This window comes from Echiichthys vipera, assembly GCF_963691815.1.
Source record: "Echiichthys vipera genome assembly, chromosome: 19".
NCBI lineage: Eukaryota > Metazoa > Chordata > Actinopteri > Perciformes > Trachinidae > Echiichthys > Echiichthys vipera.
The window spans coordinates 8324714-8351822 of NC_139844.1; the positions used below are offsets into that span (position 1 = coordinate 8324714).

At 38.5% G+C, this 27109-nt stretch overlaps 1 protein-coding gene across 1 annotated transcript in view; it reads right to left on the minus strand.

Annotated features, from left to right (window-relative positions):
• Nucleotides 1-7280: 7280 nt before the first annotated feature.
• Nucleotides 7281-27109, minus strand: part of LOC310962171 (uncharacterized protein) — a 34307-nt gene continuing 14478 nt past the window's right edge. Inside the window, exons 10-37 of the mRNA XM_083934552.1 lie at nt 26761-27106; nt 25111-25248; nt 23936-24157; nt 23793-23855; nt 23599-23637; nt 23291-23332; nt 23106-23174; nt 22839-22880; nt 22291-22338; nt 22066-22119; nt 21933-21980; nt 20622-20936; nt 19680-19727; nt 19551-19589; nt 19329-19367; nt 19132-19179; nt 18994-19038; nt 18835-18882; nt 17796-17843; nt 17602-17649; nt 17430-17477; nt 17275-17322; nt 17028-17147; nt 16913-16948; nt 16020-16055; nt 15906-15932; nt 13537-13578; nt 7281-13132 (exon numbers count right to left, since the gene is read on the minus strand). Of these exons, the coding sequence (XP_083790678.1) occupies nt 12978-13132; nt 13537-13578; nt 15906-15932; nt 16020-16055; nt 16913-16948; nt 17028-17147; nt 17275-17322; nt 17430-17477; nt 17602-17649; nt 17796-17843; nt 18835-18882; nt 18994-19038; nt 19132-19179; nt 19329-19367; nt 19551-19589; nt 19680-19727; nt 20622-20936; nt 21933-21980; nt 22066-22119; nt 22291-22338; nt 22839-22880; nt 23106-23174; nt 23291-23332; nt 23599-23637; nt 23793-23855; nt 23936-24157; nt 25111-25248; nt 26761-27106 (2301 nt within the window). The 3' untranslated portion in view covers nt 7281-12977. The remainder of the gene's footprint in view (nt 13133-13536; nt 13579-15905; nt 15933-16019; nt 16056-16912; nt 16949-17027; nt 17148-17274; nt 17323-17429; nt 17478-17601; nt 17650-17795; nt 17844-18834; nt 18883-18993; nt 19039-19131; nt 19180-19328; nt 19368-19550; nt 19590-19679; nt 19728-20621; nt 20937-21932; nt 21981-22065; nt 22120-22290; nt 22339-22838; nt 22881-23105; nt 23175-23290; nt 23333-23598; nt 23638-23792; nt 23856-23935; nt 24158-25110; nt 25249-26760; nt 27107-27109) is intronic.

Below are 27109 nucleotides of genomic sequence, written 5' to 3' on the forward strand. Positions count from 1 at the left end.
AGGTTTGGTTGAAGTTTGTGTGCTCTGATGTAAAAATCACTTCAGTCTTTCACATTTTTGCTTGTTTTTTTTTGTCTTCAGTGTTTGGTTCAGTAACTGCATCAGGAAACGCTCTTTGGCAGGAGACTCTTAAAGGTGCCCTGTTGAGTGTAAGACCAATGGAGCGATGAAGAGTTCAAACATTGTCGTAAACAATATACAATGTAAGTTTTCAAAAAGTCAGCTTTGCAAATACAGCATTTTGGTGCAGCCTCACCGTCTCACGCCGACGCACAAGGCACCGTTTAGCATCTGATACTGGCCACTCTACCCTAACACCCTGAATCCTCACAGACCTAACTTAAATCAACTAACTCCGCTTGAATGTGAGAGGCTGCGCGAGGGCTCAAAATGATCCAAAACCTCAAAACACGTTCTTTACAATTTACTTGTTTTTTATTTTACCACCTTTACAGCCGAGGTACATTTGCACGCTGAATGATTTACTTCATTTGAATCGTTTTTGTCAAAGCAAAAAGGAAAAAGAAATGGTTGAACACGCCTCAGAGTCGGTGAGTCTTTGTGCTCGACCACGGCGCCGTGAGATGGTGGCTCCTCAAGAGGTTAGCTTAGATGCTGCTGAAGCGTCAGTTTAATCAGAACAGAGAAGAAAACGGCACTGAAGGCTTTTCTCAATGGAAACATACCTGATGATGAAAGTGCCTGCCCTTTTCCCAATCAGTTTCTAATGACGGCTTCCCCGATGGTTCTGTGAAGGGCTCGTGTTAACCCTAACCCTGCACATTAAAAAATGGGCCAAGAGGTCGTATGTGTCAAGTTGGGAGTGAGAATGTGTCGGCGTACTAGACTGGAATAAACATAATTTCTGTTTGTTTGTTTACGAGAAAACTCCACAAGGCAAGCTTGTCTCGAAAGTCAGAACTTCCTGACAGCACTTGAACCCACAAGACCTGCAGACTAATTTAACTTTTACGCACTGCTCAATGATCTTTCTCAGGCAGTGTTCGAGTTGGCAGTAATGTGAACATCATTGGCAGTAAGTGTGCATCAGTGATTTGCAGTAAATAGGCTACAGAGGTCCTTCAGAAACCTGTTATTTTACATGTTTAAATTACAGTATTTTGTCGTGATTTTCATTTATATTCTGCACTTACACAAGCTGCTGCTGCAGTGTATATATTTACACAGACACTGTTTCTGTTTGTGGGGCGGCACGGGGGGTGGTGGTTAGCACTGTCGCCTCACAGCAAATATGGTTCCTGGTATGAATCCCGGACATGCACGTGTTAGGTTAATTGGGAACTCTAAATTGCCCGTACGTGTGAATGGTTGTCTGTCCCTGTCTGTATGTGCCCTGGGTTAGACTGGCATCCTGTTCAGGGTGTACCCCCCACGTACCCCCCGGGACGAGCGGTTGACGATGGATGGATGGATGGATGGATGGATGGATGTTTCTGTTTGCTCCACTCACCATACTTTATGCTATTCTGACTTGCCAAAAAATACTTCTTCATGTGAAACTGGCACCAGCTGAAGGTGCTGACGTACTGTAGTTTAGGCTCATCCAAATCAACGATTCAATTGTGTCGTGAAGGTTTGACAGCTGAATGTTAGACAGGCCAGTAGACGGGAAAACTGTGACTCTGGCAGGCAGAGCCGAGCAGCAGAGGACAAAAAGCCAGTAAGGCTGGCAAGCAGACAGCCGAGCACAGATCACATGAAAGGCCGGCAGGCAGGAAGCGTGAGGTGGCCGGCTGCGACGAGAGCAGACAGCTGGAATGTTAAACTATCAAACCAGCGTACATGAGATGTCAACCCTACTTACAACAGCTCAGAGGCTCGACCCTGTGCAGTCAAGCCAGACTGCGGCCTCAGTGGGATCTGTCTGCTTCCACTGCTGTTCAAATCAGATGGAGTTAACAATCTGATTGTTTTTTAATGTAATATGTGATCAGTAATATGGAGGACTGAACCTGGAAATATCTAAAATAAATTACCTGGAATATGCCATTAAATGTACTAAAAATTTAAATTAAAAATAGACATTAAAGTAAAATTCCTGCGTAGTTTGGCAAATACACTCATCAAATAAGTCAAAAGAGTCAATTTTTTGTGTAACAACTATTAACAGAGAAATCCCGGTGAGACGCTAACAGTCCCTAACAGCGGAATGCGGCTAACACTGATTAGCCCGGGGCAGCACGGTGAATGAAGAAAACACCAAACCTCTGCAGTAGCATGAGAAGAGTCCCTACACATTAACTGAAGCACCAATAACATAGTTGGTGAACCCAGAGTTTATTAAAAGAGTGTTTGAAAGACTTACCTACTGACCCCTGTACCAGCTCCTCTCATAGTAAAGTCAAGTGGATTACCAAAGTCAGTCCAAAAGGTAGGAGCCCATTGGTGCTTTGTTATGTGTCAGTCCTCTTCTCATAATACTGCAGAGGTTTGGTGTTATTTGGAGCAGTATTAGTGGTCAAAAAAGATGTTTTAATGCTTTGACCGTGCTGCTCAGAGCGGATCAGTGTTAGCCGCATTCAGCTGTTAGCGAAAAAGACCCTGGGAAGATTTTACGCCGGAATTTCCCTTTAATGAATTGATAGAATGTGCTCTTTCTTTTATTCTTCTCCCCGCCCCAGTTTCAAACATAACCACAAAATATAACATCAAAATGAAAATGATCTTATCCTTTTAACTGGCTAACGTACAACTCACTGCCAAACATTGCCTGAGAACATTTAAAATTGAGTCTGTTTGTTTTATTTTGTGGGGAACCTGACCGGGAGACAGCCATTAAGAATAACTGTATACAATAAAAAACAGCCAACGTTGTTGCTGTTGATGGTCTCGATTGCTTTTTTAGGTCATAAACAGGCGTCATTATTACACTGAGACTGTTTCGTATCAGTTGAAAACAAATTTTTACTGCTTAAAACCTGCGTTGTGTCCCTAAAACATCACTAATATTAACATTAAGTCTTATCATATTCCCTCTTTACGATAAATGATCAAACATTGGAATTTACCAGCCATTTTAGGTGTCTTTTACTATTGTGTTTCGAGAGGTTATTGCACAGTTTCAGTCAAGACCCTTTTGGGGTGGAAATGTTAAGCTGCCAGTTTTGTGCACATCAGAGAGACTGTGAGAAACTGTGGGGTTGAACATGGAGCTAGATAATGAATGATTTCTGTGCTCCAGTTGATATCTGAGGCCTATTTTTCACAGTTGTAACACACATAGAGAAAAAAGAGGCTGCAAAAATCAGGATTCAGTTGAGCTTTTTACAGAATCAATGTGAAGGAAAACACAGATTGGTATCATAAACACACACACACACACACACACACACACACACACACTGTAGATGCTTCCAGTTGTTAGGATGCAACGTTTACATTAAATAAACATATGTATACTGCTTGAATATAGCAAAAGTGTCACACTGAACATCCTGCAGGTTCACTGGTTGTTTTTTTAAAGTTAAAGTATTAGAGGGTGGTACGTAGGAGCTGTTGTTACAGTAAATGTATGTAGAGGAACTTAAACAAAGTAACACACAGTTGAAGATTTACATTTTATTACAAATATACTTTATGGGGGGACGCTTTGTGCTTCACTGCACATTTAAGATTTTTCAAATGTTTTTTTTCTTGTCAGTATTTTATTAAAACCGGTATATACGTATGAATTGTAAACACGATTATGAAGTTAGAATTGTTTTTTATTTTAAAGAAATTCAGCATTTCGAATGTTCTTTCCTTATTGTTGTTATGTCTTTCCTGCTGACCTTGGATCAAAGTGTCACTGAATGCATTTCACAAACCTGTTGTACCAGAGCGGTGGTGGTGTATTGATGGCGCTCACATTATAAACGCTACCCAGGAAGGCGTCCTGGAGGTCCCCAGTGATTGTTCTAAAATCTGGATTCATCACAAATGATTCATTTATGTGCTGCTTTTTGGGTGGACACTTTGCATTCTTGTCACCAGTACTTCCTGTAAGATGTGCATAACGTCATCTTTTAGTGAGCCAACTTGGTATTTATTCTGCTAAATAACACTGTCATATTGTAAACGCGTTTCCAGCATTGTCCCCTGAAAGAAATTACGTTCTCATACAGATAAACTTTTGTGGGAAATGTATTTTGTCCCAGATTACGTTACCTTTTGACTTATCAGAAATATGTTTCCAATCGAAGTCCGGGTAGGGAGGAGGTCAACCCAGTTGTCAGCATAAAACGTCGGCATTGCACGTAAACTTTTCACACAGTATCCTATGAACCTCCTGATGAGAATACGTTGACTCATCACATAGCGACACTTTTTGACACTCCACGATCAGTTATAAACCCATGATTAACGTTGTGAATCCAAACAAAGACTGTTCACGTTACTTAGGTCTAGGCATCAAGACTTCTTGGTGACGGTTAGAAAAGATTGTGCTTTGGTAAAAACTAGTACGTCTGTTATGTATTTAGTCCAGTTTGAGGCTTTTTATACTACCACCTGCTCTGAACATGTAATATTATCTATTAGCTGTCTATGATTTTACATTGGAGTCAGTTGAAAGCCAGGTACGTTGCATACAGAAGTTAAAGTTTCCCAAAACCTTAAATATCAACGTTTCTATAGTTTGCAGAAACGTTGATATTCACGTTGAATCATGTTTCGAGGGAAAGGTATTTTGTCCCGGATTAATTTCGTTTTTGACATAGCACAAATTTGTTTTTAATAGAAGTTTGCATTAGGAGGAGGTCGGGGTGAAACCAAAAGGCAAGGTAACCCTATTTTAACTTGCATCTGTTAGTTATCTTACGTATGAAACTTAAGTTATGTCGCACATTTACTTATATTAACCAAAGCCACCATCTTTTCCTAAACCTAGGCAAGTACTTTTGTACTTGTTTCTATCCACAACGTTAACCACGTGTTAAAAACTGTGACCGTTTTACAAAGTACGGTGCGAGGACGTGTGATCCAGGACAAAACATGCTTCCCCTTGAAAACATAATTGAAAATGTACTTTAGTCGTATGGGATTATAATGTTTAGGAGACAGGGATGACATATTTCACACCAGCTTACATGAAAGGAAATGTAGAGCTCAAACACTGTTATTCTGCCATGCTAAATAAGATCTCACAATGACTCACAGTCTTTAGAGAAATGTGTGGTTGCTGAGATTTGCAGGTTGAGGTCCTTTCCTCTGTTCATTTTTACCTGCTTCACTTCACAAATGCCACACTTGCGACCCATGCATGAGCACGGACGAGCTCTGAAGGACAAATGAATTTGCAGTTTGCAAGGGAAACACATTTGTGAAATATGCTGCTGTCATTATTTGTTATTGATCGTATAAGCAGCGCTCGCAAATTGCTTTTATGAAACAGAAAATCCATATTTCCAAGGTCACCCCCAAACATAGCACCCATTGTTAATATTGATTTTGTAAAAAAATTTTTAAAAAAGTAATAAATAATGTGAAACTAATAAATCAGATGTGATTCACCTTGTGGAGAAAAGATATTGTCTTTGTATTTTGAGAGAGAACGTGAAGGTTTCCCCACTCATCCAGAGGTGGCCACTAGAGGAACTGCATCTCAAAGCACCATAGGTTCATTTCACCATTCAGCCCAAAGGTCATCACATGGTTCCAGCTTCATGTTTTTCTTCATTCTAATTAAACCTATAACAATAACATCCACAATAAAACAATAAAGGTAACATACGTTTAACATAAGTTTTGGGCCCGATCCCAGTTAAAAACACAAATTATTTTTATTGTATTATATTTTTCCATGACAGAACATGCACCGTATAGATCAGTTAGTTTTTAAATGTTCAGAAGAAGAGTTTTATTCCAAAGTGGGGTGAAAAAAAAAAAAGACCAATCTTTTCTGCACAATAACGCATCATTATGCATCATTTTAAACTTTCTATCACAAGCTTCTTCAATGTACTGTCTTTATACTGATTTATTTTGACTAATGTTGGATTTATCGCAGCCAAAGCCACCCAATGTACCACTTTGTATCTTATACAATATGTGTTTTGATGATTTGGACACTGAATGATGTTTTTTTTATTTCCTGAAAATGAATGCGTAACTTTCAGTTGTTGATATATTTATTTAACTTTCACATCACTGTTCTTTGATTGTATAGTTACAGTGTAGGAGCTGTAGTTGAGGGTGGGGGTGGTGGGGTGGGGGGGGCAAACTCAAAACTGAATTGTGAAGTTATTATGGAAAGCCAGTATATTATCATAGGAGCAACCAACTGTTCAGTTAGCAGGTGTTAAATGTATAAATGTCCTCAAAGACAATTTTCTGAAACGCATCATGTAAAAATAAGCAAAAAATAAATATTGACACGTGTAGATTTTCTCACATTTCTCTTATTTTTAGGCCCCGTTTACACATAAAGGGTTATTTTTGAAAACAGAGACATTTCCCTGCGTTTGTGCCCTTCGTTTACACGCAAACGTGAGAATTTGAAAAGGTTTCTTTCTAAAAACTCCGGCTGGAGTGGAGATTTTAAAAATCTCTCTGTACACTGACACCTACAGGTTTGGCATGCTCTTGACGGCATATATACACGGGTTAGTGTAAACTAAAACTCTTCTGAAAATAGACAGGTGTGCATTATGATACTTTAAGAAAAAACAAAGACAGCCAAATGTCCGTTTATTAAAATAGCCGTCCACGTGTAAACGTAGCCTTACACACAGTTTTTGCTGCAGTGTTTGGCAGCAGGTCTTGGAGCTTGAGATGTACTGATCTGAAGTGCAGCTGCAGGGAATCAGTAATCAGGAATCAAATACTAACCTGAAAAGGGGACAAAGTAGATGTGGTTCTTGAGTGCCGGACATCCTCACTCAGTGTTAGCTGCTATATAAAGTATAACACACAATATCCATGTTTAAGTACTTATTTAAAGCCTTTGATTCACATGTTTCTTATGTATGGGATTAAAACTGTTTCAATAGTATTGTTCCGAAACTTTCAACTATTGAAACCAAAAAAATTCCCCCAAGAGCTACTTTAACTGCTATTTAAAAGGATGCTGAGCTGTTGAAACCATAAGACTGCTGTTACCAAACCAGAAAAAACTAATGTTGCTGTCTATCAGGCTGCTCCTCTACAGGGCTTCTTGTAGGGAAATTAGATATAGAAACACTTACAGTTACAGTAATGCTGGTGGATGCCTTAAACATAAACATGACACTTACTGTATTATAACTATTATGAAGAAAAAAGACATTAATGGCCTCAAATTTCTGCATATATTTATTGAATTATGACTCAAAATGCGTTTTGGTGATGTGTATTTGACCACAGCAGACATCCTCAGTTTTTAAGTGCCTGAAAGGTCACGCGTGACATTTAATTGGCTTCCAAAACTGTGACGTGATCACATCAGACACCTCTTCTTTATAATACATGCAACAGGTAGTTTACACTGTATCTTAAAGTTGTGACGTAACGCCCTTTCAAAGTGCTATTTCCAGATCCCCAAGCCGGTCCAAGCCCCGTATTTCTACACTGTCGCATTGCTGTGTTCCCCGTTGTTTGATCAGATCAGATTTTTTAAAAATTTGTCAGAATTGTCATTTTACTTCTCTCACAGGTTCAGCCGTTGTTGTCGTATTCTGAAAGGGTGTTACGTCAGACTTAGAGTCCAGATTGTAAAAATGACTGCCCACATAACAGTCTGATGATACTGAACAAGACAAAACATAACCTCTCTAATTGAAACATATATTCCCTTCAGAGCAAAACAGCGAAAGAAGTTATTTTTTAATCATTTTAAATCTAATAATCTCCAGATTGCAACACATAAACTATTATCTACAGTCTTTATACAGCATCTGACTGACTGAGTAATGCTTGTTGTGTGGAAATGAACTTCAACTCAAAAATGTGTCGCTGTATTTTATGTTAATTACATTATCATGCACATAAGAAACATTAACAACATAAGTGATCCTTCTAAAAGAACCAAACAAGCTCAAATTGAATGCGTTCAGCAGAAAAATTAATCTGCTCTTATTGCAACATCAATCATCGTATTTCCCACTGACTTTTAAATCTTATACTATATATACTACAGATCCATTCACAAAAACAAGCCCATGACATCCAGTAACACCTCTGAAAGTCTTTTGAGCCTTTTCTACAAAATGTACAAGTTTCCAAAGTAGTTTAAAAACCCTTTTCCTGCTAATGCAGCGTTCACACGTGTGGCAGAAATTCTCCAAAGAAAACACCAACATGATCTCATGGGAAAGTGTATAAATGGCACTTTTACAGACATTCCACGTGTCATCGAACGCCCCGTTCTCATTTCCAACTCCTCAGTTGGAAACGTGGTTGATGTTGTGAATAAAGGGGAAAAGATAATGGTTTAAGTTAATGTAGGTACATTTGTTGAGCAAATTAAGTTATGTACCTAAGTTAAGTAGTAAAAAAAGTCAACGCTGACTTCTGGTTTCCCACGGGACACAAGCAGCAGTAAAAGTCACTCACTCTCAATCCCTCTCAGTCTACAGACTCAATTACCATGACTGAATGTCAAAGGAGCAATAACAGAAAGGTTGCGTGTGATACTGTATGCTAATGTTAACTAAATTAAATTTGGTTTTGTTTATTTGTTGTGTAGTTTTCAATGGATAATATGAACATTTGAATGTTTTTAAAAACATCATATTGCAGTATTTTCTGCCTTTATAGCTGCATTTCCACACTTTGCCCTCCACAAACTATGAGAATTATGGGAAATGATTGCGGAGCTTTTCTCACCTCCGTCATCTAAGAGCATTACCTGTCTTTGTTATAAATGCATCTTTTTTTTGAAACAGAACAGGTAAGAGGAGTCTCTTTACATCTTGATAGGTAGCAAAAGTTGATTTGTGTTTTATGTCCTGCTCCTTGAAACATTGCTCTATAGCACCACTAGTGGTCAAAAACTCCACGGGAACCCTTTAATGGCAAGTGGACAGGTTGGTTATGTACAGAGCAGTCTATTAGTCTATTTATTGTCTATTAGAGCATTAGACTGTGTTGCAATTGTGCATAAAATATATCAAAAAGTACTAACGAAAAAGTACAGAAGACTCTATGTTACTGGTCAGAAAAAGTAAGTAAAACTTGACGATAAGTATTTTTTGTTTTTGCTTCCATTGCACACACTGTCACTGTACAGTGACAACATGCAGGAAACTAACTAAAATAATCTTTATTAAGAACATGTAATCACGGATGAAGTCGAGGGTAAACCCAGTATTCCACTCTGTAGGTTCACATCATTACTTATGAATGCTTCAAAGTTTGTTGAACACAGTCGAGTGCGATTCGATTAGATTTAAAAACATAATTCCAGCCCACAGCTGCAAATGTTTGGCAAAATTTATGTCTGTTAATATCGTGCAGCTGCAGAACAGCTGACGTTTCAGGGCCTCCAGGCAGCAGAGCAGTCACCTACTGCTGCATCTCAACAATGAATTAGAATTCATTTCAAAAGTAATCCCTCTATAAACAAAAACACCTGAAGTACACACCAACGGCAGGTGTCTTTTTAAACTCCACTCCAACAACAACACACGCTCAGTAGGTTGCTGCTATAAATGGTTGTCGGATCTCATTTGGCCGTGAAACGTAAAGACTCTTCTTACGTTTCTCAGGCCTGTTGACCTTAAACCCTGCAGGGCGACAGAAAGCGCCCCGGGGCAAGCTTGACCTCATTCACACTTGGACTCATTAACGGAGAGTTTACACCGAGCCTCAGGTTAAATATTCACACTCAAATATCTGTATGCTAACAGCAAACAACCAGCTGAGGTCGCTTTGTTCTAACTTGGATTCACACTTAAAGGTGCATTCAGAGTGAACACAAACTATTTTCTGGCTTAATTTTGTCCACAAATATCCAGCTGTTAGCTTGGTCGCAACATTTCCGTAATGTTTTTCTTGTTGGTAGTTTAGCATTGTATCAGAACTAATCTCCGTCCGTGCTAACATGCCTGTAAAGACCCTCGCACATGTCGATTACGCCGTTGGACACAGGAATTGTCACAAATCACTCAAATAATTGCTTGTCTCCTGCACATGTAGGCAGCAGTAGCATTATAAAATACATAATTTCACTGCACAGCAGCTGCTAGCAAAGATAACAAGGTAAGCAACGGCTGTAATTTGGTACCTATGTTGAACCACTGGTAGTAAAGGCTGATGTCCTTTGTTTTCTTCCAAAAAGGGTCATGCAATAAGGCTGTGCCCACCCGATCAGGAAGTGAAAATGGGAGTCAGCGTTATCGTTTCCAAAGGTCACCGTTTCTGCCTGTCCAGACTATAAGGCAGGAAGAAGAACAGGATGTTTCCAAAAGTCTCTTTTATTTTAGGGGCTCAGAAATGCCGGAGTAGCGTGTACGCCAGACATAAACGTAGCAAAAGCTATAGCGCTTACAAGGAAAATGTATTAGTGTGGATGTAGCCTTATTGCCCTCTGCAGCAGAGTTGTGCAGCTGCAGGGTAAGTGCAAATTTTGTGCTCGAATGAAAGCATTTTCAGATATTTACACTGAATCTGAAACGGTTTGTATGCATTCACATCCTCCCTTTATCTATTATCGTGTCTGAAATTAGCCTTGTGTTCCCCCTGAACGCACCTTAAGACTTTTGGAGGATGACCCTGAAAAAGTTGTGGATCCATCTGCAAAGAGCAAGAAGATTGGTAAACTGTGGGCTAAAGTTACGGTAGCCCCACCTTATCGCCACACCTCAAACATCACTCTACAGTAAAATAACAAGGAGATAAACTGTAGGTAAGCCCTGCAACAGTACAAGTGTTGTTCCAACATGGAGGAATTAATATTACAGCTCAGGAACTGTACGTGTGAATAAACTGGTAGTCTATAGGGCGGACACTACAGCAGAACCTGGACTAATGTAGGTCTTATCTCAGGATTAAGCCGAGTGTGAAAACCCTCTTTTGGTTTTTCAAGGTTTCCATTCAGTAAGACAACAACAAATTGTCGATAATGCTCAGCAACAGTTTCGCAGCAACGACAAGGCAGCCTTGTTGTTGAGGTACAAAACCAGAGCGAGTGAGGTAACTGAAAATATGACAATGTATCAGGCTAAGCTGATTATTAACATGACATGTATCCACTGTAGCAGACATCACAGCGTCTCATTAGTTGGTCACATCAAAGTCGTCCTTTGCAGACTCCCTGTCTCTGAACATGTTCAAATCACCTAAAGTGTGTGTGCTATTTGTGTCTAAGGACGCTCTACTTTAAACCGTTTGAAATGCCATTAAATATGCAGAAACACGACACCATTGATTGCATGAACTGACTTTTGAGGTTTAAAGATTTACATGGGAAATAGAAACAAAAAGCAAATTCTAAAAAATAAAACTATTCAGGTATTAAAGGTCCCATATTGTAAAAAGTGAGATTTTCTTGTCTTTGCTTTTACTAAAGCAGGTTAAGGTGCTAAATAAATACTGTGAAAGTATCAAAATGTTCAATCCACAGAGAAATGCCCACAGCCCACATGCAGAAACTGCCTTTAAATGAGCCGACAGGACTTCCTGTACCATTGTGATGTCACAACTGTACTATATATATAGCAAGAAAGTCCTGCTACAGTGTGGTTACAGTCGTTCACCGGCTACAGTGACAGTGCAGAGAGGCAGAAGACCCAGAAACGCTGACCAATCAGAGCAGACTGGGCTTTTTCAGGAGGGCTTCTTAAAGAGACAGGCTCTAGACAGAGGATGAATACAGGTGTATTCAGACAGACAGGATGAGAAAAATAATGTGTTTTTTGAACTTTAAAGCATGTAAACATGTTCTAGTAGAAACCCAGAATGCAAATATGAACCTGAAAATGAGCCTTTAAATGGGACCTTTAAATTATTTTTAGTATTAGATGAGGGAACCTTAAACTGTAAACTTGAACTTTAAGCCCTTTATTTCACCTTATTGAAAATAAAGATACTTCTAAATATATTTAACGTATTAAGGTGTCAGTGTCTGCGAATCAAAAATATCCAATAATTGCTTTTAACATGTTCAAATAAGAAAAGTGTTGTGCCTTTTTATTTTAAATGAAGCGTGGTTTAGCTGCTGTAGCATGTCCTATAGTTTCATACGCTGCGATGAGCTCATCTTCCTCTTTACTACTGCCTGATATCAGGTCTTTGAAGAAGAAAATGTCTCATCATTACATTATTTAACATGCTGGTGAGAATCACGGTCAAAGACAGGGAGGCTGCTTGGATCCAAAGTGGGAGCTCCTGGGATTTGACCCTCCAAAAACATTGGCACGCTAATCTTTTGCAGATGCAGCAAAGCAGCAAAAACAGCATAGCACACCTGGTTTTGTTACAGTCACAGGATTTAAATAAAGGATAACACATTAAAAAGCTCTTTTAGTAGAAAAAAAATGCTGAAATGTGCAACATGGCCATTCAACTAATATTTAACCCCATTCAAATCCATTACAACCTTTTTGATCCTGTCTCATCTGAGTCATTTCCTGATTTAATAACCTTATTTTGACTTTTACATGATCTGTTCTGTTTATTGCTTTAAGTGAAGTGAAAAACAACATGATAAAGGTGCATGTTTATTTCAGCCTAAATTACAAATATAGCATTATGTACATTATACTGAGTTAAGAATATTCACGTAAATGCTTCCTTGTTTGGATTTGGGTGACATATTAAATCTAAAAGGCACAAGCAATAAGGCGTGAGCATCAGCTGAGAGGAAAATATCAACAGAAACCCCAGGAGCTCGACCACACTGAGAGAAAAATAAATACATCAATAAATTAAAGACAAAACATTTCTGTCCACTCTCATCCGTCTGTATGTGGTTTACGGATGCCAAAGATTTAAAAACGTCTCGCCCTGCTGGACCGGGAGACGCAGTGCTGTCAAGAAATGAGGTGAGGGTTCAGGCCGTTCTATTGCCCCGCCACCCTCGCTGCTCTCTGCTGCTGCTCCAACATGGACCTGATTGCAGGGGACATCATGGCGGGGGACATGGCGGGGGTGAAAGGTCGCAAGGGGTACTGTGCATTTTTACCAGGGACGTAAATGCACTGGAAGTATCTCTGACCTGTGAAGACAACAAAAAATGTAACTCTTTTATTTATTGCAGGATAGTTTAATCTCCAGTGATGCATCGTATTCTATAAGATCATATTTTTGTAGCTGTCCTGTGAGAACCACGTATCTCTAAAAGCGTTTCCTGTTCATGTAGTTTATCATAAACATTCAACATCGACACATCTGGAGATACGCAGTTTTCACTGGACAGGAAAAACATAAAAAACATAAAGTCAAAAAAGTAACGAAAGCTGTCAGACAAATGTAGTGGAGTATAACTTGAATGTAAAAAACATCAGTATTAAGTGAGTTGAGACTGAAACTGGCAGAAAGTTATCCCTTACTCACATCAGAAAAGGTAAGTTAAGAAAACATTCTCAAAGTATTTTCCGATAAAATTGAAGCAACTCTTACTTTTCTTCTTTTCCGTCGTATCCTCGTCAGTCTGGGTGTCTTCTGCAAGAAATAAGGATAAAAAACATCGTTATAATGTCGACGTGAGTCTGTGTGAGAGAGAAAGAAGACAGAGGATGGCATGCATGTCAGTAGGTAGAAAGAGAAAAGACGATTGTTTTTCAAGTGCTATTTCACTCTCCTGTTAAAGTTCCCTATTTACAATATGAGCTTATACAAGCATGCGTTGGCTTCGGGACACACTTAACCTCTTGTGAAGAAAAAAAATGCAGCAACAACAGCTATGTCATTACAAAAAGTGAAGAGAATTACAATTTCAGTTTGATTTTATGATTTATGCAGGAAATCGTTTTGTGTGGGACCTTTTCTATAAACGCTACAGTGATTTTCTCTTAAAAGTGTAAATGTGGGTTGGTTTCATGAGGAATTTTATCACACATAAAACATGTCCACAAAGTAGTGGCATCTCAAAAATAAAACACAACCTTCATTTTCATCTTTCACAAAAAAGAAATTCAGCAGGTGAAATCTATTCATTTAGCTTTAGAGCAGATAAATCACATGATAAGAAAGAAGAGAATACTGTGTCAGACGTTAATGTAAGGAAAGTGTAGAGTCACTCAGGCAGCGGGGGAGTGCTCAGACTCCACTGGATGACTCAACAAGAACAGAACACTAATACCCCAATTTAATGGCTTTTGCTTCATGGATTTAATCAATCCAGCTAAGTTTTTATTGTTGCTATATTCCTCAAAGGCCGTAATCTCCTCCTGTAACGCGAGGCGGCTCAAAAAAGGGACGGTAATCTTGTTTCAATCAGCTCAGCTCATTAAATACTAACCACTTATGTTCTTAATGCCATTAAAGCAGATTCGTATTGAGTCAACCAGAGGGAAGATGGTGGAAATGAACTGGATACCTTAAGCTTTACAGGGAGCTCTTTTTCCATTCTCTATGAACAACAAGGATATGGTATAAAACATGTAAAAACACTACTTTATGTCAGTTATCCAGGTGACCAAATACATTCATATCCAACTATAGGCATAATCCTACACCGTCTACACTGTTTTCCTCTGCCATTTCAGATCCATCCACTTGCTCCTATCCTGCAGAAACCACTACCAGCTTATTGTGGTGGTTTTGCAAATATGTATAGTAGTTTTGCATCATTTTGTGGTGGTTTTGAAAATATCTTTAGTAGTTTTGCATCTTTTTATGTTGGTTTTGCATCTATTTTAGTCATCCTTACGATGACCAGACAAATGAGAACATTCACAGGCTTATCTATTTTTAGTCATGTTGCATCATTTAGTGGTGGTTTTGCATCTGTTTTGAGTCATTTTGCATCTTTTTTGTGGTGGTTTTGCATCTATTTTTAAGTCATTTTGCATCTATTTGTTGGTTTTGCACCTATTTTCAAGTCATTTTGCATAGAATATTAAGCATCAATGAAATTTTCTTCAGAAACTATCTGCTAAACAGCTGGACAGCATAGACATGTAAGAATACCGACTTATTATAAGATATTATTTATAGAAAACTAAAACTGAAAAGTTTAATGATGATAAAAAGGTGCTTTATTTATGCAGAATGTTCTTTTTTTAGGGGTGAGCAATCACAGAGTTTTACGCCCATTACTGCCACCTACCCATGGATGTATTCCCTTCCACCAAATGCATAACTGCAATGCATTGTGGGTGATATCCACCTCTGGAGTGACCATCGTTGTTCACTCGATCACTCAGCCCTCCGAGGGTCCATCTCACCAAGTTCACTTCAGTTTTTCAGACTATTGGAATGGCCCTTAAGATGGCAGTGGGCAAGTGAACAAGGGGGAAGTGAACGAGGGAAAGTTGACCCACTATTGGAACGCAGCATCAGAAGAAGACTCCCCAAACCTGGGCTTAATCAACGCCAAAATCAGTGCCACACACACACCTTATTGCAGTGAGTTGATTCACTCTCACTGAGCCAAAAGAGAGCCCTCACAGTTTCCCTTTCCTCTCATCAGCCCTGCAGTATAAGTACCAGGCCGGCACATTGCCACTCCACCACATTGTTTCGTTTGCTCACATGTTGGCTTTTGTCCTGCCTGCCTGACCCCCTTTTTAGAAAAACTGGCCTGGTTTTGACCCTGTTTTTTTTTTGTCATTTATATGCACTTTTTCTAATGTCGTACTTCAAAATGTGCATAAAAACATGTGACTGGGAACACCCGCTGACCATCTTTACAGATAGGGTAGTCTGAATTGCCAAAGCACTGAATGGGCAATAATAATTTTTTGTTCAACCTCAATCCTAACTTCTGGATAAATACTTCACATTCAAGTAATCATGGTGACTGGATGAATGATGCTCATACTCACTGGCTTGTGGTGGTTGTTTCTCTTTATCTAAGAAGAAGGGTAAAAAAGAGAGAAACTGATTAACGTCAAACCTCCTCAGCACATTAAATTCACTTTCTCACTGTGAATCCATACCTTCAGCCTCTTTGACAGGTTTCTTCTCATCTTTGCCTGCAAGACAAGAGACAGCCTTATTACAGCCTGCCAAATAACTCCACGTAATTGTGGTGTACATTTAATATTCTGGCAATATTATCTCTTCTCGGTGCATTACAGCTTGGCGTGTCACTAATTTGAATTTTATCAGGCATAAAGCAGCCCATTTAATATCATAATCTGTGATTATGTTTCCAAGAAGTGGGATTTGTCCTGAGAGACGTCTGTAGAGATTTAACTTGAACACGTCTCAGATAGAAGATAACGATGAGATAGTGATCGCACACCAGTGAAATTTACTTGTTACAGCAGCTCAAGAAGTGATTGAGGGATAAATAATAATACAAGTAGATACAAAAAGCCACTCTCTAGCCAGATCTTCCACCATTCAACGTATGTTTATATATCATTAATTCCTCTGGTCAGTGTTTTAAAAACTCCTCCAGAGCTGAAACATGCTTTTTAAAAACGGTCTCCCGTGCTGTCGAGCAGTCAACATGACCAGAAAACTGATTATAATGTATTCAGGTGGATCTCCCCACACACCCAATGAACACCAGTAAAACATGTTGTTCATGTGCATCCACTAATCCAAAACATATTTGGCACATTTTTGCTCTCAACATTTCAATATAGTATGCAGAAGTATGCTTCTTTCAAATGAATCTTAGGCTGATTCAACAGAAAAAATAATATAGGAACTCCTGGGGTGGTCATGACGGTTTAGACGTAGACCACATTTATCTCAGCCTCCCTGCTTTGAATCCAGTGGGGAACACTTGCAGTTTTTCTCTGCATGTTAATTAATTTTTTTTTTTTTTAATCATCAGATATCCCAAAAAATATAAACAAATATTAAAATGTACACTTACTTTTCTTGTCCGTCAGTACTTTTGATCTTGTTTTGCCTGAAAATAAAGAGACAATCAAAGTAAGGACAGCAGATCATTTGTGTCCCACGTTAGGGAAAGTAAACCGACGTGTCACCTGGTTCTGACGAAGACGATCTGGCAGCTTTCTCCTCTTTTGCCTGAGAAGTGACGTTCCTCACAGCTTCTAGCTTCGTTCTCAGTCTGAGCGGCTGTGGACGTGGTTCTGGATCTGGATCTGATGTAAGATTTAAATGTATACCAAGTTCTGGTTTAGCATCTGCACGAACAGAAAAATTATACAAACAAGAATCTGTGCTGAATTGGATGATCGCAAACAAAACAAAATGTCATTTTGGTTTTACCTTTCTTGGCTGCAGAGGCCTTGACTTTGCTCCTGACAGGTGACGCTTCTGAGAGGAGCAAAAGCAATTACGTTTCCAATTATCTTCCACGTCTTTGACATGAGTGATGATTAACTTCAGCGCTAATAAATGCACATCAGTGTGTGTGTTGTCACCTGTCTTTTCAGAGGCTGATTTTTTCTTCTGTCTCACAGCTGCAGGCTCTAACGTTATGAGGAAAGAGTCATGATTTGTGGCCTGAATCATTTGTTTTCAGTAAAATATTCGCTGCTCCTTCACATGACAGTTATGATTCCTATGACACCCTCCGGTCTTGTGATGTTTTACCTTTCCTAGCAGCTTCGGCAGGTTTGGTTTTCTCTTTCACAGTCGGCTCTGTGAAAACAAATTAACACAATCTTAAAGCCATCTTCACATTATGTGATTACTTCTCCGTCTAACCTTCTAAGGAGCTTGTGTTTTCTTGTTTTATTTTGTTTATGTGAAGTGGAAACTGTATAATCTATCAAAATGTCCATTACCTTTCTTAGCAGCTGCAGCAGGTTTGGCTTTTTCTTTGACAGCTGGCTCTGTGAAAACAAATGCAACTGATTTAAAGATATAGAATATAAAACACAGTCTTAACCCTTGTGTAACGCATCCATTTACGGGGAGACACTACAGGTGAATATGGAGAAATTTCCCCAGTTGATTAATACATTAAGTATTTATTGTATTGGTATAGGTTTTCTGAAATTTTAAGTTTAAATCAAGCAAATGAGGCATTGTTTAATGTTTACTTTTGGAGAAATCGACAGACGCAAACAGGCAAACTGTAGTAAAATAAACACCTAAATGTGTATTTTGGATATGTTTTTCCCACTAGTCTGAAAGATGACATGTTGATGCAAAAATAATCCAAAATCTAAAAACCAACCAGTGCATGAAAAAATTTGGTTTTTGCCTGAAGTGTTTCGTCTTTAAAAAAAAATAAAAAATTCTCTGATGTCCTTAGGGGTCAAAAATGTCCCTGTCCTAAAACTGCTGTAAAAATACTATACTAATGTTATTTTCCACTTTCACTGACCCACCTCAGTCCTGATCACAGCAACACATTTTCATTCATTTTCGGATTTTTTTAACCCTTTAAATGCAGTGTGTTTACATAATGCTGCTGTTTTTATTATAGTGAAAAAAACACCAATGATTGAGTCACTTTCTGTGCACTAAATGCCAGGGAGATTTTTGTTGATCCACAGTCTGAGTGTGTGGATGATTGGCAAACATTTTAATACGGTCTATGATTTTAATCGCATTGCAACAAACACTGCAGAGCTATTTAATACAACAACGAAACCAGAAAAATGTGGTTGAAAATAGTGAAACTACGATGTTTTGGGACATTTGTGTCTGAGTGTCTGTATTTTGGCTACAAAAAGGTTGGACTTCCAATATTCTGAAACATGCATATGTCATATGCATGAACACAAGAAATGTCCATAGTGATGCACAAGAGTTAAAGCCATTTTCACATTATTTATGTGACATAAAAACTTTATATTCTAACAAAATATTCATTACCTTTCTTAGCAGCTGCAGCAGGTTTGGTTTTCTCTTTTACGGTCAGCTCTGTCCAAACAAATGCAACTGGCTCAGAGATATAAACTATAAATGAACACCCTCTTAAAGCCATCTTCACTTTATTTATGTGAAGTTATTTTCTACCAAAATGTTCATTACCTTTCCGAGCTGCTGCAGGACTTTTCTCTTTTCTCACAGTTGGCTCTGCATAAAAAAAAAAAGACTCAATAAGTAAAGTGTATGTTAAATTCAAATAAATAAATATTACTCAAGATCACAAATACACTGTTTATTCACCTTTCTTTGCAGCGCCAGCTTCGGTTTTATCTTTGGAAGCAGCAGCATCTAGATTTGGAAAATGAGTGTTTCAATATCTTTCTGAAGTGTGTGAGTGAGTCTGTATATTTACAGTAAAGCACTGCTGTACATCTGTGACAACACTCCAGTGTAAACCACTGAAAACAGCAGATTACTGAGCTGTAAACGTAAATCACCTTTCTTTGTTTTCTCTCTGGCTGGCTCTGCTGCCGGCTCTGAGGGGATAATTGGAGTGAAATGGCCACGCAGAGTTAATTTTCCATATAATGCATGCATTCTTACAGCACATTGTGTCATTGAACATCACTGTTTAACGTTGCTGCTGGAGCTATTTACAAGGAATCCTCCAGTTTACTGACACATTAAGCATTCAGTGGCTCTGGAGGAGCATATGGTACCTTTTTCTGAATCAGCAGCCTTGGTTTTACTCTTTGCAGCTGGAAAATATCACAGAAATTATTATTCACAGTCTTTATTCAGAGGAAATTCTAATGTATGTGAGTTTAACTGAATGAAATGGTTTGGACCTTTCTTGGGGGAGGCAGCCTTCACTTCTTCCTCAGGAGTCTCTGGTTCTTTAACAGAGAGAATCAGTCATGTTTTCTTCAAAAGCAACGTGTGCAAATGTTTAGCGCAAACATTTGAAATCTTTTTCTCATATAGAGCTGCAACGATTATTCGAATGAAAAAGGTTTATTTTGCGAATCATAAAGTTTCCCAAGATTGTGTCGAGTAAAAAAAAGAACATTAATTCATACAGTTTGAAGTAACATTTGCAATATCTTCATTTGAAACAAAACTCGTCATTTTACTCTTTTTACGTCCGGGCAGATCAAAACCATTTACTATTTTATTATTTTACAAGATAATGTCCTTTAACAGCGACACATTCTGTCTGTAGGGAAAAGAGCATTTTTCTATCACTAAATCTGATGAGGTGCATGATGGTGAGTCTTTTCTGCTCAGAACTTTTAGATTTTCTTAAAAAACACATTTCATAGTGGTTTCAATAGTGCATTAAAAACATAATAAGTGACTTTATTGGACACTAAATGTGAATTAAAAGAAGCATTTTATAGTCTATGGTCTAAGGTCAAGATTTATAGTCTATGGGAAATAACATTCAGTCAAAGGCAGCAGTGAAAAGAAACATTTTTAACCTGTATTCTAAATGAGCCAAACTCAGGGCCAGTCGTAAATATTGTCCTCCCTCTGTGTTAATTCATTTTGGTGTTTGACTTTATTAAAGCCACCTGTAAGTCACAGCTCTGCAGCTTTACCTGCTAATCTGATAAAAGTCTGACTTATAGATATGTCTTGAACCCTGCTTTAATGTCATCCCATGCCTGTGTGTGACACAAGATTGTGCAGATTTCTGTCAAAGTTCTGTCGTATTGACTAAAGGGTTTGAATCTGCACATAGTGTATACTAATATAAGAATAACTCTGATGAAATCATCTCTTCTCACCCTGAACTGGAGCCACAGCTGGCTGAGCTTCAGCAGCTGGAGTCTGGATCTCAACAGCAGCCTCTGGCTCTGTTGCTTCTGGCTGGACTGGTTCCACTGGCTGGACTGGTTCCACTGGCTGGACTGGTTCCACTGGTGGGACTGGCTGTGCTGGGTCCGGTTGAGGCTGCATCACTGGCTGCATCGGTGGATATGGTTGATATGGTTGATATGGTTGATATTGTGCGTAGAATGGGTGCATCGGCGGTTGCTGATAAAGAGGCGGTGGAGCTCCAGGAGTGACGGGGTGAGAGGTCAGAACTGGAGCAGAGGGGGCTGAAAAAAATATTTATATTCCAGAAGACGAGATATTGATAACGTACTACATACTGATCCAAACATAAGGGATAATTCACATATTATGAAGTGTGACTGTATGAGGTATTAATCTGTGGTCGGTGTATGACCTACAGTAGATGGCGGTCGGCCCGTCTCCAGTTTGGAGAAGACGCAGCTAAAAGTATTTTAACACCTAAAAAGATCAAAATCAGTTCGGTGAGTGTAAATTATATTTGGAATATTTTCACCTCTTTACAGACTTTTAAAACGCTCTCCTCAAAGCCCCCAGACTCCTTTGACAAAAACAGTCATTTAACGTCGCAGGACACAGGAGTTGCTGGTGTAACACCGCCTCCATCAGTTAGTTAGTTTGAGTCATTGTGTTAATTTGGTTCATGTGAACTGACCCTTTAAAACACCAAAGTCACACAATAACAAACAAACGAATTTCGGCCACACACTACACGAGAGTCAAGCCAATTTTGGGCCCAATGTTCACAAAGTCTCCATGAATTCATATTTTTATCTTTTTTCTTTGTGAATTTTTTGTACAAGTAGTGCAACAACTTTGCCTGACATTAGACAGAACTGTCGGCTACTTTACATCCATTTATATCTTCAGTCTGGACGCAGGCAATCAAAAACGTTTGTTTACTCTAAAGTCACATCCTGGCTCATGAAGTCCTGACTTTCATGAATGAATCTGTGTGTGTGTCTGTATGTGTGTGTGTGTGTGTGTGTGTGTGTGTGTGTGTGTGTGTGTGTGTGTGTGTGTGTGTGTGTGTGTGTGTGTGTGTGTGTGTGTGTGTGTGTGTGTGTGTGTGTGTGTGTGTGTGTGTGTTTGTTGTGGCCAAGTCGTTCTCCAAACTGAGGTTGTGCCAACCACCATCCACTGAAGGTAACACACTGACTATGGAGAAGTACAAAAACATCCCAACTATCCCTTTAAAGTAATATTTCCACTCATAGTTGCTATGACAACATCATAAATACCTGACATGGTCGGAGGAGGGTACGGGTTGTCCGTGACGATGTGATGAACTGGAAGATAAATATATTTTTGAAGCAGGAGTTCTAACATCAGACAGTTATTTCCTCTGGACAGTCTGATCACTTTGTCACTTACCGTACCAGCCGGGAGGGGACGGGCAGTAGACCGGTGCCGGTCTGCAAGGGCCCACTGAAGCACAACAACCAAAGTGTACGTTTGTCCCTCCAGATCACTACATGGCATTTATTACATATTCCTTATATGTATATACACACATATAATATATATAAATATATATTATATGTGTGTATTTACTTTTGAATAGGCACTTTACATTCAGAATGAAACTGTTAGTTATACCTTCTTGTCCAGATTCTGGGACCTCTTCTTGTGTTTTTGGCTCTGTCTCTGTCAAAGAAAAACAACTCTGTTTGTTTATTTGTTTGTTTGTTGTGTGTTGTTTTTTGTACCACAAGCCCATGCATATCTCTCTCTGCATCTGTGTGTGTGTGTGTGTGTGTGTGTGTGTGGTCACCCATTGACTTCACGTATGTGAGCAGATAACCTGATATATTAGACTAAAGTCCTTAAGTAGTAAGATTTTTATATATATATATATATATATATATATATATATATATATATATATATATATATATATATATATATATATATATACACTATATAATAATGTTATTGTATATATTTGTCTATATCATATATCTTGATGTCTAAAAACTGCTGCTAAAACGCGTTAAGTAAATATACACAACACTTTATGATTCTTGAGTTAATAGTTATATAATGCACATATTTAGATTTTTTATTTACAAACACTATTTCTTGCTTACATTAGTTATGTAATGTAGCAGTATATACACTTATTAGCAGCCGATTCATCCACTTACCTTTTTTGGGAGTCTTGGTTTGACTCTTTTCCGCTCTCTTGGCTTTTTATTTGAGTTTAAAAGAGAAAACATCCCATTAATTTAAATTATTTACAACATTTTGACAGAAAGGTATATGCAAAGTTTTAATTGACATGCACTCATTTTATCTTGTTTGTTTGTATTTAATGAACACATAAGTGACTCAGCATATTTCCCAAAATGTTGCCCTATTTAAACCTCCTGACTCACAGTAAAACCATCTCATGCCCGTATACGTGTGTGTACCTCTGAGAAGAGCAGGAAGTCTCCTGATCGGCCTCATTTTTGGCTCCAGACTTGCAATTCTGGGCATAGCTGGACGCAACACATGCATGACATTTAATTGAACAAAGCACAATAGGAACAATGATTGAATATTACACTTTTAAGACAAAGGTGGTATAAAGATGGTATTTTCAGTTCAGTGTTACCTCTCCTTTTTGGCTTTTCGTCACTCTTCACAGCTTCACGCTCTTAAAATAAAAGAAAACAAACAAAGAAATTGGATACTAAGAAAGTTATGGGACCTTTACTCAGCTGTACTTCACAATGCGCCATTAAGGTTTATACTAACTAAAGTCACACATGTGGCAAAGATGCGGATAATCAGCAGTGACTGACGCTGTCCGTGTCAGGACAGAGATCTCTATCCCAGCACTGTTCATCCGTTGAGCTTCTCTACAGCTGGCTGACTTTAACGTGAATCTCTTTAGTCAAAACTTCCAATCCTTATTCGTACCTTTTTTCCTTCTCACAGCTGAAACTCTTTTTACGGCATCTGAAAACACAAACAAATGAGATCACAGACTTAAAGCTACAAACTGGAGGATTAAGCACTGAGTCTTTCACAGCAACGCACTTCTGCCACTGCTCCACAGGCAGCAGGATGCAATCACCTGCGTTCATCGAAGCAAATGAAGGAGCATCACAAACCTTTTTTCTCTTCAGTCTTTGTGACGGACTCTTTGGCATTTGCAGAATGCATGCAGGGACACACTGAAAGCATAAAGAGCACAGGTGACGTCAAAGCGAAGGTAAATGTGATGAAATAGCTGTAACTATCTTCTCTTTCCGACCTGCGGCTTCAGTCTTTTGTGCTTCTTCCTCTGGTTCAGGCACAGGTTTGATCACATCCACCGTTGCCTTCTCCTCATCGTCGTCTTCATCGTACTCCTCCTCTTTTTTATCTTCATGCTCGTCTAGAGTTCTCTTTAGCTCGGCTGTGGGCTCTTCATCTCCCCCCTCATCATCATCGTCCTCCTCCTCCTCCTCCTCCAGAGCAGCAGGCTGACTGGTGACTGAGGGAGAGAGCAGATCTTACTTTAACGAAGAAAAGAAAGAAATTAAAGGAATAGTTTGGAATTTTACACGACTGGTTTGTACTCATTTCTCACAGGGCACAAACCATTCATCCTTATATTCTATATTATATTGGAAACGTGGCTGCAGACTCACTTAATAGAAGACAAAACTAAAATATGTGTTACAGTAAGTGCAAAACATTAAAATAGAAGGAGTCTCTGTCTGTATGTTCATCTGATCGACTTCACACTTGGCAGGTGTGTTTCTGAGGACCAGAGGAAGCGCAGTGTCAAGTGTGAAATTATTTGGACACATCTTGAACGGGCACTAGTAACCACAAAATACGAAAGTGTTGGATGACAAAAATATATATATAGTCTTGGTGACCGAAAGCTTACATAATAAATAACAACAGAGTTATGTGTGCAGATCTTTTGAACTTTTCATGTCTTGGAAATAAATAACAACAGTGTGGTGAAAAAAGCTTTAAAATTACGAAAAACGTGCAAAAAAGACATTGTTTTGGCTGAAACATTCAGTCTTTTTTTTATTTTATTTTATTTATTTGAAGAACTTGACGACTGTGGATATTTGACGTCCTGTTGAAGACAGACTGAAGGTCAGTATGAAGTAAAAGGAAGGAAACCTCAGAAACATTAGATCTAATTTGCTAAATACACTGTAAGGTATGTTTAAAACTGCGGAAAGAATTGTTCCTTATTAATGGTTTCATGTGTGTCGGCACACTTATCAACCGTCCAGCTTTTAACAAATATTTTTATTATGTTTTGCTGCTATTAGATAAGACATTTTGTCAATTGTACTTTCATTGGGGCTTCATATTTCCTTTAAAAACACTGAATATTGAATTTCTTAAAAAGAGAAGCTGTTTAATGATGTGCTGAATGAGAATAGTAATAGTAGTGTTTAATAGATGAATGATATTTACCAGTTGTTTCAGCTTCAGCGTCCTCAGTCTGGTCTTCATCAGCATCCTGTTTAATGTCCTCATCCTCGTCATCCTCGTCCGTCTCTTCCTCAGACTTTACTGCCTCCTCCTGGACAGTGAACGCTGCTGCAGTGGAAGCTATGTATAATAATATACAGTATGTTATTAATTACACAGCCAGGGTACAAAAAGGACTTTTATATGTATTGTGTTGTACCGGACAACCATTCTGGGAACATGCAGGGCCAGTTATGATGTTAGTAAATTAAAAGTAAATAAAAAGAACAGTAGTGATATATTTAAAATCCAGATTTATCCTGATAAAGTATTATTATTTTATGTTGCTATTGATATTATTATCTTTATTATTGCTGACAGTTGGGTAGTAATAGATTACATGTTAATTAAATGTGACTATATTTAGCCCAGATTACATTTACAAATGCTGGATTATAGTTATAGTATAGTATTGTATTATTGCCTTGGACAATGTAACTATAATTCGTCTGTTTTATACAGCAGTTTTAAAATGATGAAACTTTACAGTACACCTTTAGATGTTTATGCCAGCATGTTTTTGGAAGGGTAATTTGATTTTGACCGACATGCTGAATATGTTCAACTGTATATAAAAGAACAGTGAGTTACTTGTTAAAGGTGGTTTATTTTCGTTCATTTTTAATGATGATTTATTGATAATTGACATTAAAGCTGAAGATGAACATTCTGAGTGAGTTCTCCCCTTGAGTTACAAGAGCGAAGTCCTCTGTGTGACCTTTTGATTTAGAAACATCATCCCACATGTTTGTACTGTGCCAAGCCCCCATCACAGCGACTTCCTGGTTGATCCAATACAGTGCCAAAATTTTGCCCAGTGTCCACTAGGGGAAGGGTTCCTAATAGAGCAGTTTCTCATTGACCCCCATGTTAAACATCATTAAACCTGTTTAAGGTCTGGTACAAAAAACATTCTGGGCTGTATGTTTAGGTCATATCTCCATGAAAACACTGAGGGGGTGAATTTTTTTGTACCAGGCTAGTTTTTATTTTATTGGAGGTTAAAGTTTAAGAATAATTAGGGGCGTGGCCTCTTGAGTGACAGCTAGCTGCTGGCCCTCACTTCTCCTCTGAAGTAAACATCAGCCAGATGGACGTATCTCCCTCCCCCCAACGTCACATACATGCCCTTTTTTTGGTAAGAGGAAATGAGGCGGAGTCAAAGTTTGACAAAATGGCGACTCCCGTAGGAGAGTACGATTGGATCAGGTTGCGAGAACGGACTTCGTCGGAGAGGCTATGTCCATTTTTTATACAGTCTATGGTTTGTACCAACTGTAAATGCTGAACATTAAAAATACAACTTATTTGCACTGAAAATGTTTCTCGATGTTACAAAAGAATATTTGTGGACTTTTTGCGGCTGTGTCCATCTTTTTAATATAGGTGCAATATTTCGAATGCTTAATTTTAAAGTATTCTGAAAGTATAATTTTCTTGTAATCTACTTTCACATCCACATTCACACGTTGCTGACGATTGATTACTAATTACAAAAATTGCCTTGTAATATTCTGTAACCTACTGTATCTCAAAGTTAAAAACTTAATTGATGATATATATTGCTATATAAGTCCATCTATTGGAATATACCTGCTAGCAAGACGTCATCAACATCATCATCATCATGTTCTTCATCTTCATCATCTTCTTCATCCTCAAAAGCTAAGGGCTCTGATGTGACTTCATTATCATCATCATCATCATCTTGTTCAGCAACAACAAATGTATCTTTTACGTCCTCTTGATCGAAGGTGAACTCAAATGAGCTGGTGTCTATATCTTCGTCATCTTTATCATCGTCATCGTCGGTTGTGTCATAGGCAATTTCATCACTGAAGATGGTGTCTTCATCTGTTTCAAGTGCAAAGTCGTCTTCGTCTTCGTCGCCTAAAACTCCGCTGTCCGAACTTTCAAAGAGAGGGACGTCGACTTCCTCCTC